Raw genomic sequence first — 14,825 nt, 5'->3', positions numbered from 1 at the left:
TAGTTTATTTTTTTTTTTAGACAAATCTGTAGCAAAGTCAGGCCTATGCACCATAATTCTCCTCGACACACATTACAGTACATGGCTACTTTCTGTACTTGTTATTGTTTGAATGCAGTTTCAAGAGTATGTGCCGTGTAGGGCTGAAAAAATTACTGGATCAGTTGAGTATTAAATCGATTACTAAATGAATCGTCAACTATTTTGATCATCGATTAATCGGTTTTCCGATTTTTCAGCTTCTTAAATGTGAATATTTTCCGGTTTCTTTGCTCCATATAACAAAGAAATCATTCAAATTGAATAATTTTTGGTTTGAGAAACACTGATCAACATTTTATGGACCAAACGATTACTCGAGTAATCAAAAGATTAATCGATTATGGAAAACAATCGTTAGTTGCAGCCCTAGTGCCGTGTGGCCATTAAACTAAATATGAAAAGAACATGCAAGCCCAGAATAGAGATTTAAGTAAAACTTCATTTCAAGTGCGTTGGAGCATAACAGAATATTGAGTTGCCATCTTAAATACCCGCGATCCATGTGATCAACTCTCACACAATGTAAAAATAACAACACTTTAAGTGACAATAAATTATGTGTACTGTATGATCTATAAACTAGAACAATTAAAAAGGAGACACTGATGGACTTATATAAATCATAATAGATTTGCAATTAGCAGTTTAAAGGAAAAGTCCATCAAAATTAGTGCAGCAGCGGCAGCAGCAGAGATATTGTCATTTTTATTCCTTACATTCCTCCTTGTCAAACTGTGGCGCCTACATTAGTGTTTCTCTAATTATCTCTAATGGTCCCCAGTAATCATATCTGGCAGAAACAGAAAAGCTGTATTCATATTCTACACACAGTCTGTGCCCATACACTCATATACTACACTTAAGATGTGATCATATCAGCTGCTGGTTTTGGAGATTTAACAAAAAAATGTTCAAGACACAAACGCATCCCAGAGTTTTTCAGTGATCAAAGAAACAAAACAAAAAAAACACATTAAGGCTTACGGTGGGCTGAGGCAGTCAGGAGTGTGCTGTTCAAACAAATCCACAAAGGTGTTAGCTGAAAACCAAAGGTCCAGGAACTCGATCCATGAGGCCAAACCAAGGTGAAAACAGCAGAAAAGGCAAAACTAAAGCAAATGGAAGGAAACACAACACAATAGAAACTGAACAGAAGAATTCTGAGTGCTAATTACTCATGAGACACAGGTGCAACAGAGAAAAAAACAAACCCTCTTCTTCTTCTTCTGCCCTGTTTTATGGCGAGTAGCAACCTGCATTCAGGTTCACTACTGCCATCCACTGGGTTGGAGTGTGAACCAGGGGGAAATACATCCATCCATCCATCCATTATCTCAGCTGACGGGAAAATACATGTGATTTTAAAATAAAACAGGAAGTCATCCGTCATAAATACACATCACCAAAATCTTTCTGTCTTTTGATGTTAGGGCAAAAAAAACAAAACATTTCAGATTGTTTAGTTCATATGCATATAGCTTTTAAAGATAAACAAATCTGGTTACAAGTCTGTTAAGTTTACATAATGCTGGTTAAGCAATCTCTGTTTGTCTCAGTACAGCAGTTTTTAGATCTCTCATTGCCCAGTAAGATTCTATCCAGCGATAGCTGCCTCGCTGCCTCGCCTACTGCTCATACTGGGCGGGTTCTTGTGCTGATTTCAGGGTCGTCACCGCATGGCGCTGTCCAGGCCGTTTGGTCCGCTGACAAAGGTGCAGTGTGAAAGGAAACCAAAAAAAATGAAGGTGTGAAAAGTTCCCCCTGATTATGCTTGTGTGAAAGTGCACATGGACAGAGTTGGAGTACAACTAAAAACACAAAGAAGCAACAACAATAAGTTCTAAAAGTGAATAACACTGCACTGTTTTGATGGGGATAAAGGTTTTGTTGTCCCCGTCTGCCACTGGGCTGCTGCTGTACACACACAAACGCTCCCTCAGTCAGGTCTGCTACTGAAGATTTGCTCGACAGGGCCTGTATTCAGATATAGGGTGTACTGTAGACAACAATGTTACATCATTTCTGTTTTTCAAAGACCAAACAGAGGAAGAATAATAACAACAACAACAACAACAACAAAAAACACCAAAAGTTACACACTGCAGCTTTAAACATCAAAGCTTTCATTTATCTAAAATTGGCTTTCGGGTGTTTTGTATTTACGGTTACGCAATCATTATGCAAATCACCCTATTATTATTATTATTACTATTATTGTTATTGTCTGGTCCTAAACCTCAAGGACATGAAGACACACAACATGCGAAAAATTGTCCTTTGAAATGAACTTTTAAATCATGTCAGAAACAATAGAGCAACGACAACAGAACAACTAAGTGTGACCATCATTAGGCAGAGAGGGATCCGTGCACTGACAGTGTAATGCCACACGACAGCTGGAACCATATGAAGAGCACAGTGTCTTTCAGTATCCATGGCGACTGATTCTTCCTTCTTCAGTGGAGAGCATTGTGTGCGTCCCACTGTTTACCCGTTTACCTTTCATACATGAACCTTTAATATGGAGAGCCCTCCACACCGCTGTGAGAGTGAAGTGCTGCTGAAGAGAGATCAGTTTAGTGAAGGCCCCACTGTAATAATTGGTGGTTCAAATATATCCAGGTTTATAGAAGAGACCAATGTCACTCTTTAGACATCAGTGCAGCCAATTTGTGGTTTTCTTTTATTTCCCTCGATTTCATGTGATATAACAGTTCAACAACAACAAATGATGCTCGACATTGCTTTAATATTGATAAACAATCTCCATTGTGTGTCTTTACTGCAGTGCACTAAATGATTAAAAAAAATGTATGAACTAAATGTTAAATAAACACGAAAAACTAAACTGCCCAATCAACCTTTAGTTGACAAAATAAGGTTTATGCACACTTGTGGAATGTCTGCGAGAAAACAAAATAAATAAGTAATAATCAGCTGTTTATTTTCAATAATAATTGGCCTATTTATTCTTCTAGCGTAGAGGTTTATTTTCATATTTGCAGGCAGTCCTTTTTTTTCTTTTTTTTTTTCTTTAAGTAAGGGAGGTATATACAGGAGACCTTTAAAAGCCGATGCTCAGCCCATGACAGATATTCATTATCAGACCACAGAGCCCACCTCAAGATAATCATATACTAACTGAATCATGGGGAAACATATAGACATTTTGAAGAAAATGGCAGGGACCTTTCAGGTCCGACACATGCTCCTCCGCCAGGCCCTGGCTGAGTGTCTGGGAACCCTGATTCTGGTGGTGAGTGGAGTTTTTCTGTTGTTGTTTTTTATAATTTGCATTAATCTTGCTGAGTGTTTTGTATCACTGTGTTGATATAATATGAGAAAAGGCTAAATGACTGAACTGTAACAATGTTCTGTATAAGGTAGAGGCTTGCTGTCTGTTTCCTTTCATCAAAATGCAACTAAATGTATGCTGAGCTACTGTATTATTCAATAAATGCCGTAAATTGAATGTCAACTTGCACAGTTACATGTTAATTTAAAGTGTAAAAGTAAAGTAAATGGATTTACTTTTGAAAAAGCTTCAGTTAAACTTCATTAAAACATTGTGTTTTGTGTTCGACACGTAATGTTGTGTCATTTTCATATTTGTCTGTGCGGCAACTTGAATCTACAGTCACTATCACAACAAAGCATTTCTCCGCATGTTCAAGTCATCTGCTTAATATTATTAGTGCAACACAAATACAATAACATCCACAAATGCACGGTAATTAAATATTAAGTGGCACTGCTGAATAATGAATGACAGAGAGATGCGAGACTGTGAGTAAAATAATGACTGTCTCCGATGTATCCACATAGAACACAGGTAAGCACGCACAGATGAAAGCATTCAAAGTTTAACTGAGAGCGCATCCCAAAGCCTCACACCAGCTTTACAAAGTTTAACGCCAGGGAAGATATTTTGAAAATTCCTCAGAGGAGTCTGCATTTTCAGTCTTTGACATGTTTACTTTGAGACAGAGGTGAAGGTTTGGCTGTTTGAGGACAAACTCTTTTTAGATGTTCAATGTTCAGAGGTTGCTTTTACTGTATAGGGAATGGAACGTTACCACTTTTCTCATTAAATCCCTGCTCCCTTAGATGACAATTCATTTTATATATACGTATATATATATATAGAGAGAGAGAGAGAGAGAGGGAGACAATTTATTTAATATATATATATATATATATATATATATATATATATATATATGTATGTATGTATACTCTTCACCACACTAGGTAGGAAGCCACAAGATTCTTTTAAATCCAAACAAAATATTTTTGGCCAGTGCATAACAATCTGGAATCCATCCATTTCCTGTGGTGTCCTGTAGACAACACAAATATCAGGACAGGGCACCGGTGGCGAAGCACCAGGCCGTTTGTTATTCTGCCTCCCCAGCGGTGACTGATCTGTTAACTTTTTGCTCTCTTGGTAATCCAGTCCCTTTGGTGGTCAGTGCGGGCTCTCTGTGGTGGATGGCTCTGCAGGTGGAGTAAGTGTTCAGGATCAATATTCCGACACGAAGCCCACCCATAACATACACAAGACCTACAAGGTCACGTGAGACACACCCTGGATAAAATAAAAAACAGAGCACAGCTGGGCCTGACACCAGGTCTGGTCACTGCAGGGCTTTCTTTATTATTCTCTTTGAAGTTTTTCTACCCCTGTGTGCCCACAAAAAAAAAAAGAAGAAGTAAAATTACTCCAGCTCGCGGTTGCTTGCTTCATGGACTCATTTGGGAAATGTTGAATAGGCAGACACGCAAAGGCAAAGGCGCATATATGTGGTCAGTGAATTGTTACTTACCTTTATCCAGATGTTTGGATGTGGTGCAGTGGCACAGATGGTGCTGAGCAAAGGAACCCACGGCACATTCCTCAGTGTTAACCTTGCTTTTGGATTCGCTGTAACCTTGGGTATCCTTGTAAGTGGACAGATCTCAGGTGAGAATATACTGTATGTTAGTAAGTACTTCACAGTCATTGACAATACTCTTAACAATAAAATCATAATACTTTTGTCTCTTTTACACCTTCTCATACACTTTACAGTTCAGAGTTTTACAGTTCACAGTTTATGACATGTTTAGTATTTATTACACATACAATTTCATTCTATTTTTATATTTTTTATTCTATGCATATTGTGTGTCTTGCTGCTGCTACACTCTAATTTCCCTGTTTGGGATTAATAAAGTACATCAATTCTATTCTATTCTATTCTATTTGATTCGATTCGACAGAGCCCCAGTGAAAAAAAATTCATTTAGTATTTCGTGTGCACGTTTTACATATTTTGTGGGAACAAATTAGTATTTTTTGTGCACGTTTTACATATTTCGTGGGAATTAATTTAGTATTTCGTGTGCACTTTTTACATATTTCGTGGGAATGAATTAGTATTTCCCAGCCACGAATTAGTATTTTGTGTGCACATTATACGTATTTTGTGGGAATGAATTAGTATTTTGTGCGCACATTATACTTGTTTCGTGGGAACAAATTAGTATTTTGTGCGTACCTTTTACCTATTTTGACACATCATATCTGGGGCTCCGTACTATTCTCCTTTTTAATGACTAATAAAACATTATGAACATTATATTATTAATAAATAATATTAATAAAGTGTAGAATGTTATCTGAATTCGTACTGTTGTTAAATAACATACATTTTGAATAGGTGGGGCCCATTATTAACAAAACTTCTGGAAATAAGAAGTTTAAAATCTCGTTAAATTGGGCTGCAGTCATTTGCATCACTGTCATAATGTACCTGTCATTCAAAGACTGTGTCCACAAGACAAGCTCTCCCCAACTTCCATCAGCAAAACAGGAAGTCATTATTACTGACGGCTTGACAGACACTTAATATCACTAAAGGTAAACTTGCAGTTATGTGGAGTGCAGCACTTTCCACACTGATGTGTTTTCCAGGTCGACTGACAGCTCGAGTCAGCAGGGGAAACAGAACAAGAAAGCAGTGGACGGAAGAAGGCTTAGTTTAATTCAGAGAGAAAGACAGACACACACATACAGGTGAAGAGAGGGGACACTTACCCCTTAACTTGAAAACGACGTGGTCTGTAATTGAAAGAAAAGTGAGCGAGTCCGTGCTCAATCCCGGAATCTTCCGTCAAAAGCAACAGAACTACAAAGGGTTCTGCAGTTCACTCATGCTCACGTCTTCTATGCCTTTATAATGAGGCCGTCCTCCTCTAATACAGAGAAAAGACGCTTGTTTAATTAGGTATCTCCAACCCTGACATGATTAAAGTACGGGTACATGCGAGGCACCCACATGAGTGCGCCATCAGTGCAGTCCCCTCCTTCCCCCGAAAGGTGAGGGAAAAAAATGGATACTTTCTTGAATCTTTTCATCCTTCCAATTTAATTTGTGTCACGGGGACCTTCCATCCTAACAGGACTTTACTAAGACCACAATTACTGAATATAGGGTTTGCTCAGAAGAGCTCTCCTCCAGCTGCACGAGGAAAAAAAAGGAGGCTAAATATAAAACATGCATGTGTTCGCTTTCTCTTACTGAGAATCTGTGTCGTGACTCATTTTGAACACAAACACATTTTGCACACGCGAAACTCTCAACACTCAGCCTGGAGATCTGAACGTAGCCTCACATTTTTTTATGTACTTTATACCACGTTGTTTGTAAATTTGTCTCATCTTCAGGTGGTCATCTGAACCCAGCAGTGACTTTCACACTGTGCCTCCTCAAGAGAGAGCCATGGAGGAAGTTCCTGTTGTTTTTCTTCTTCCAGACTCTCGGCGCCTTCCTGGGCGCAGCAGTCGTATTTGGCATGTATTCTGGTATGTGAACCTACAGGAGAGAAAAAAAAAAGTTAATGACATTAATTGATGACATTTAAATATCGACCACATCGTGTAGTCACCTGTCTGGCAGGTACGACGAAGACACTGTCACACTGTTCTCAAGTATGTGCCGCTGTAGCCGCACTGTCGCAGAACAAATTTGTTTGGATGGTTGTGATTTCACAAGGACATATGTATGATTTATAGTAACCAGTATGAGTTTTTTCCTTAAAATCAGTATAACAATGGTTCAGAATGTATCAAATACATTTAAGACACAGTATGTAGTTGCTGTGAATGTCTTCACATAGATGTGTAAAATGTTTTCTGTCCACATAAATGTTTAACTCTTAGAACTCGGCCGCTTTTTTCCATTACTATGTTTAAACGTACAGTATATACAGAGGGTATAGTAGGAGTGTGCAATATAGAGTGTCTTGTATCCTTTTTTTCTAAAACTAAATTCATTTTCACCAACTATATGAACACACCTGAGCAAAAAGTATTCAAACTGTTTAAAAAATCAGAATGAATTTGTGAAATTTGGAAATTATGTCCCAGTTGAAAGTTCACTTGGCTCGTTTTTATAAACGAAAAGTAAAGAAAAACGGTCTAATTTTGTGACTTCTGAACAATTATTGCTACTTTATATCACTAATAAAAATGCAATATCAAATAAATCATAACTTTGAATCAACAAAACATATGTAAAAATTCTTTAAAGCCTGAATATGTGACCTATAAACACACACCCCAGGATGTCCATATAAGGCGTTGTGTATTATTCCCACAGCAAATTACCATGGGTGCACCTGCGGCACAGATCCGTGCTACGTGAGCACTAAGGGTTAAAAACCACAATTGACTGGTTTCACTCAGGACCAAAAACAAACCTTTAGCTATACGTCAGTTATTTCAAAAATGACCATGTTGATTGATTTGAAACTTGCATATTATAATGTATTGGCCCATTATCGTCCGGCCTCACTAACCACATTCATAACTAGGCAATAGTTATCATCATCTCCATCCCTTATGTTTCAGCCAAAAGTGCTGCAAGTCACTAAAAGAAAGCAAATATGCACAAAAGTAGACCTCTTACTAAGTAACATTAGATTCAGAAACATGTGCTCACACATATCCATGGTTTTGCATAGAACCTACAATTGCAATATGCGATCCTGGCGTCTGTTAATAATAGACCAACCTACACACAACTGTCTGACACCATTATCCCGCCACTGATCCCCTGCGTGTCACAGTTTCTGCACTGTCATACTACATGCTTGTCTTTTGTCATATACACAATCTCTATAATGTCTCCGCCTCCTTCCAGTGGTGACGACAGCTGTGTAACAGCGTCTGCGATAGCTGTTCGCCTTGTTTCTGAAACATACGGGACATCTTTTCCCCAATTTACTTACATTAATTTCGCCACCTTAAGTTTAAATGGCCTAAGTGGATAAGCAGTAACTCAGTGTGGTAACAAATCCAACATTTTATTCTCATAACTGTTGTAAAGAGGAAAAACAACATTGTAGGTGTAATTAAACAGCAACAGGGTAAATGGGACTTATATTGTCGACTCCAGACAGCTCTCCTGCGCTTTTTAAAAACAAATGTAATTAAAAAAAGAAAAGAAAGAAAACATTTTGTGCTATGTTTCACCAGATGCATTATGGGACTTTGGCCACGGGGAGCTGATTGTAGTTGGGGAGAATGCCACTGCAGGAATTTTTGCCACATATCCATCCAAACATCTCACCCTGGTTAATGGATTCTTTGATCAGGTAACAATGACTTCATAATTGAATCATCTGTATTTGATTATGCTCCTCATTTGATTCTGGGAAAGTGTCAAGGAGCACCTCTGACACGTCAGACCCTCCAGCTGCAACATCTCAAGTGTCCAACAAAGGTGTCACACAAATCAAATAATAATAAGAAGGCTCTTACAGTCTGAGGTCACAGTGATCACATTCAGCTAAAAAGACATGTTTCCCTTCTGAGAGATGGGTGAAAGAGAAACAGGGCTGAGTGAGTCACGTCCTCAGACATATCAGCGTGACCGACTTGCATTTCTTCACTGCTGGAGCCCAATATTTTTATTGCTCTGAAACAAATAAGACTGAATATGGAAGTCTGGCAATAACCTCACAGCCAAATACTTGACTTCACTTCAGCTCCTCTTATCATATTGAACCTGTTCAAAGAAGCAGATATTGTAAGATAGATGGATAGATAGATCTAAAGGACTTTGGTTGTGTGCAGCAGCAGCAGCAGCAGCTAGATTTACAATGACAGGTATAGACTGCACACTCCAAGCATTCATTAACCCGGACAGGTCACCAGCCTATCACAGGTCTGACACAAAGACAAACAACTGTCCATGTTCACGTTCACGTCTATGGGCACCGTGCTGTTACGACCTAGCTCAGTGACTGTAACAACTAAGGGAGCTGAACCAGAATTCGGAATGTAATGTTCATTCATTCATTCATCTCACACACAGTGATTCATTCACACACACACACACCTGTGGGTAATTTAGAAGAATGTATTAAACAAATAAACTAAAAAATAAATAAACAGCAATTCAGAAGTCTAACTGTTGCCATGATGGTGTCAAGAAGGCAGCGAGGGAGATAAATATCTGTGTCCCAGTAGTCTTGGTTGTGCCCTTTAAATGTGCACACGTAATTCTCCTTCTTCTCCTTCTAAAACCTGGCATCATCCCCACATATCTGATATGAAATACAAATATCAAAAAGATATTTCATTTAAGTTTTCAACATAGTTGTAGTATTGTTTTGAGTCAGTTCTGGTTTTGTGATGTACAACATTTATTTATTATTTTTGAGGGATATTATTTTTTTGTAATACTGGAGTAAGTGGAGATACATCAACACAGATGCTGGCGTGTGATGTATCTCAGGCTGAGAGACCACCATGGACCATGGAAGTCAAATATTCCCCTTTCTTCACTGCGGTCAAGCTGTCTGACACTCGTTTCTGTGTGGTCAAACTATCTTACGCTGAATTTTAACGCCCTCCTTACAATGTCCTTTACGGTAAAAAAACCTTTGAACCAATGAATCAATCTGATTTATAAGGATATATGTTTTATTTAAAAAATAAAGTACTGCGTCTCAGTGCACGTATAAAAGCGCACCTTTGAATGGGAGAAATAATGAAAATCCTCTAAGAGACCTGATACCTGGACTTTGAGCAACCATATAAAGTGTGTTCTCTATAAGTTCTAGACAAGACTGATACAGTACATTGATATCTATTAGTGTACAGGAAATCACACATTTTTACTGAAAAATGTCAAATTAAAAGTCCCACATTTGCACTTTTTTTCATTTAAAACATTCTCAAATTTGAGATGCAATAAAAAAGTTTTCCATAAGTTCCGGACAATACTAACTAGGTTGTGTTTAGAACATTAATGACGACGAGCATACTGGAAATCAGACACTTAACTGTACAGTTTTAGAGACATTTCACATTTCAATTTCATCAGTGTTTTTTTAGAGTGACACAAATTTGTCTAAAAGTGTACAGATTTGGTCGGTCGCATTTGGAGGAGGTGACGATTTGCGTGTGTGACAGTTGGGAGAGCCTTTGTTGTGGTGCTGTGGTGCATTTTGACATCATCCAGGTGCACACTTGGAGGATGCAGCCTTCACTATTAGGACACAGCTAATGTCCTGTCTGCATGTGGAAGGCTGGTTTTAAGGCGCTCTGAGGCAGTGGTTATGATTGTACCAACAGGCAAACTTAAAAGATACACAGGTCACAACAACATCACACAGAGGACCGTCCCGGGATAAATGCCCTGAGGTCGGCACACTGTGGAAAAACAAGCAAACTCCACGCAGAGAGGTCCCGCACACTCTGTCTACTCAACAAAACACTTCCTCTGTATCAAAAGTATCAAAAACTGCAATCCACCTGACTCAGCTTTTGAGTTTTGCAGCTCTGTTATGCTGCCCCTTCTGGCTAAGAATGACTACCATGGTGCTGCTGTACACTCATATCGCTCCTGAGATGTCACAGCATGTGAAGTAATCGATATCCTATCCACTGTGCTCACATTCCAAATGCTGCGAATTTGTTTGTTCTCAAATCCATACCTGTGGTGATGCAACATGCAAACTCGAGAAAGTTCTCTCTCGAAAACGATCTATCGTCAGTCAAAGTCTCGGAGGTGTCTGCGCTGTCTATTGATGTCAGAATGCTGAAGTGGACAGTGGAAGTTCAACTGTGTGCTGAATCTTCTGACCAAAAAAGTTAACACAGTTGACAGATTATACATTAATGTATCAACTTTATAGGAGAAATAATGGAAATAAAATTGTTTAAATGCTGTCTCTCTGATGAAACTAATAGATTTCTGTCCCTGTTCCATATCTCAGCTCATTGGAACAGCTGCTTTGATTGTCTGCATCCTGGCCATAGTTGATCCACACAACAATCCAGTCCCCAGAGGCCTGGAGGCCTTCACTGTAGGCTTTGTGGTGTTAGTCATTGGCCTCTCAATGGGCTTCAACTCTGGGTATGCTATTAACCCAGCCAGGGACCTGGGACCACGTCTCTTCACAGCTCTGGCAGGCTGGGGTGGAGAAGTTTTCTGGTGAGTATTGAAGCTATTTTTTTTTTACAATGAAGACTTGCAATCGGGACAGGATGTGAGTTAAGACACTCTTCGCCCGCCAGTGACTGAATTCAATAAATGTGTCTGTTGTGTAGCTAATTCATTTTGAAGGGTTTAGTGTAGAGCTGCAACTGACGATTATTTTCATAATGGATTAATCTGTTGATTATTTTCTCAAATAATCATTTGGTCTAAAAAATGTCAGAAAAACGTTAAAAAACGTTGATCGTGTTGGTCAAACCTGGAAATTATGATGTTATCGAATGTCATGTTTTGTCCATAATTCAAAATGATTCTGTTTTAATGATTTCTTTGTTATATGGGGCAAAGAAATTAAGAAAATATTCAAAGTTCAGAAGCTAAAACAATCAGTAATCTTGTTTTAATAAGCTTCAAACCGATTAATCGATTTGACGTAATTGTAATTGTTTCAGCTCTAGTTTAGTGGTTTAAAAGCATAACCCAGAGGTGTTTTAACAAAGGTGCTGGTGTGGTTTCTGTTGAGTTCATCATGACTACAAACAAAACCTAGAAGCTGCAGAAGGGACTGAAGTTGCTGCAGCCTCACTGAGTTAATGATTGCATTCAACTGAGAAGAAAATCGAAGCAAAGACAAGAGATTACTGCACTTTTCCCTCACTTTTCCTTTGCTGTTTGATATGTGTGTGTGTGTGTGTGTGGAGAAAACAATAATACAATTCTCAAAATCTGAATCAGAAATATCTTGACATTCATTTCAAGTATATATCAACTCATTCAGGTGCTAAATCTGGATGATGGAGGTTTAAAACGTATTTCAGAAATTATAAAGCCAGTTTTGAGGTACTTTTTTGGCCTTAGTATCAAAAGACATGCAAAAAGCACTTGCTCCATTCAAAAAAAAAAGTTTTGGTGCAATGTGGATGTGGCCATAAAAGCAGGCATGTCGCACTGTGACCGTGTTTGCTCTTGCTTGTGTACATGTCTGAAACACATCTCCACTGGATATCTACAGTACTGTAACATATTTGTGTGCACAATAGACACTGCACGTGTCCCCTGGGAAATAAAAGGAGACTGATTTTAAAGAACAACTGCCAAAATTGAAGCAGTAGAGCCGGGGGTGTTAGACTCAAATAACCTGGGGGCCAATGAGCATCTAGTCTGGTCAAAAAGGGGCCGGTCTAGACAAAAGGAAAGGAAGAAAAAAAACACTGTTCAGTAGCAGGTTGGCAATATGAGCTTAAAATTATTCCACAATATTACAATAACTACAATTATGATGATATTTTCATAGAATTTACAAGTGAAAGTGTTTGTCTTCATTATAAAAAACTGTATATGATGCAAAATAAATCTATTAATATCAAATCCAGACAGAAATAAATCTCAAATGAAGTAAATAATAATGTGGATAACCGTAAATAAAACACAACCATCAAAATTGACATGGCTCACATACATTTATATCCCTGTTAACTCTGTTCATATTCCGATTTCCTCAACTGATTTACAGTCTGTCTCTATGTGAATGTGGAATCACAATTCTAATCTTAGCCTGTTGTGTTTTTGCACTCTCTTTTTTCTGTTACAGTGCAAACACCTACTGGTTCTTTGTGCCAACCTGTGTCCCATTCTTGGGTGCGATGGTGGGTGTGCTGATGTACCAGCTCATGATTGGTCACCATTTAGAAGGTGAGGTGCAAGAGAAGCAAAAGGAGGAGGAGGAAAGGTTGAAACTTTCCACTGTTTCAGCCAGTGAAGACGCATGAGCTCATCTTTTTGTTGTTTCCAAGTACTGCATGACTTAGTGGATAATAATATTCTGACCCGGCACCTACAGTATATCTTTTGATGTTGAGGAAAACAAGTTTGTTTTGTTTTTTTACATACTTTAACTAACACCACTTTTTGTATAACATGTATTGTCTTGTCATTATCACCCCATCGATGATCATGAATCAAAGGCAGGGACCGTTTCTAAGTGTGGCACTTGTTCTTCAGTTTATTTCCACTCAACTCCAGTCAAGGCTTTTATTTCTGCTTGGAGCACATGGACTGTTTTCCTTCGCGCTGCGTGTCTAACAAACAAATGTGTGAAGTCAGAGGGAAGAAAAGAGCTAAACAAATCACAGTCTTAGTTGAGGAGGTTTTGGATACGTGCCTTGTTGGTTTCTGTACAAGGTGAATGTTTTCACCGTCATAAAAGCATTCACAAAGACTTTTTTTCTACTCCAGTTACTTCCGCTTGTAAGACATTTGCATAGAACCGTAGACTTCCTGGGCTGGAGGCACATGTTCTTCTTGCACACACACCCGTTTACAGACATGTGCTATAAATCAATAAAAGCGCTGTCAATCACGGCATTACGGGAGCGTTACGGTAACACATAGTTGTGTCACGTTTTTAAAATCGTGTTGTCTCACTCCTTGTTCCAAGTCTTCCAAAAAGTACGACCTTGTCTATTACTGTGATTTACAATGAGTTTTAATTGTGTGCCTTTCTTCAAGCAGTGTGGGGAGACTATCTATATATTGAGCACGTAAAGGCAAATTAAAGAAAAAGTATGCATTATATAACATTGTTATTATTTAACAAATAAAAGAAAGTTAAGTAAAATCATTTGCTCTAGATGTCTTTTTATATATGTCTTCAGTATGAGTGCAGAGAGAACAAGTGAAATACACAAATGTATTATCTTTTTAAGACTTAATGTCCACATTAAATATGAAATGGAGGACAGCGGGTTTAGCTTGTCATTAATATTTGATGCAGTCAGGTGCAATTGGTGTTAATCAAGTATGTGAGTGAGATAGTTGAAGCATTTGTGACCTTTGACCCATGTTGACTGACACATTATGTGTTTACATTTTTTTTTGTCAGCACTTAAATTTGTAAAGATTTGCTTTTAATTAAAAACAATTCATGTGAGATTTGTGTCCCCTTGTCCTGTGCCTGTCCCCCGACACATGAAAGAACCCCAACCTTGTTAAAAATGTAATAGTACATTTTAAACATGATACTTTTTTTAACTTGAGTACATTTTAATAACAGAACCTTTAAAATGTTATCAAAATAGTGGTACTTTTACTTGAGTAGAATATTTCAGTACTCTTTCCACTATTGACTTTATATCAGAACAGTGTCAGCTGGCTGCTACATAAGCTTATATCATCACGACAGGTTGTTAAACAGGTTTTTGATAAAATGACTAGCACCACCTTAAGTGTGTGCCATCTTGTAATAACCCTCATGTTTTTAATTAGACATGTTCAAACCACTTTGAAAAAAAA

At 38.2% G+C, this 14,825-nt stretch overlaps 1 protein-coding gene across 1 annotated transcript; it reads left to right on the top strand.

The window, feature by feature from the left end:
• Positions 1–3,118: 3,118 nt before the first annotated feature.
• LOC131446355 (aquaporin-3-like) lies at positions 3,119–13,303 on the top strand. Its single transcript, XM_058617525.1, has 6 exons — positions 3,119–3,298; positions 4,879–5,005; positions 6,752–6,889; positions 8,564–8,682; positions 11,314–11,531; positions 13,126–13,303. The coding sequence occupies exons 1-6, from the start codon at positions 3,191–3,193 to the stop codon at positions 13,301–13,303; spliced, it is 888 nt and encodes a 295-aa protein (XP_058473508.1). The 5' UTR covers positions 3,119–3,190.
• Positions 13,304–14,825: the final 1,522 nt, after the last annotated feature.

This window comes from Solea solea, chromosome 19 (genome assembly GCF_958295425.1).
Source record: "Solea solea chromosome 19, fSolSol10.1, whole genome shotgun sequence".
Classification (NCBI taxonomy): domain Eukaryota; kingdom Metazoa; phylum Chordata; class Actinopteri; order Pleuronectiformes; family Soleidae; genus Solea; species Solea solea.
This window is presented reverse-complemented; position numbering and strand designations above follow the sequence as displayed.

Excerpts from the sequence above, each read along its gene's own strand:
- LOC131446355 (XM_058617525.1), top strand. The coding sequence starts at position 3,191 with ATGGGGAAACATATAGACATTTTGAAGAAAATGGCAGGGACCTTTCAG. Across the intron at positions 3,299-4,878 it reads TGGGAACCCTGATTCTGGTG|ATGTTTGGATGTGGTGCAGT; the intron begins GTGAGTGGAGTT and ends ACCTTTATCCAG. Across the intron at positions 6,890-8,563 it reads CGTATTTGGCATGTATTCTG|ATGCATTATGGGACTTTGGC; the intron begins GTATGTGAACCT and ends ATGTTTCACCAG.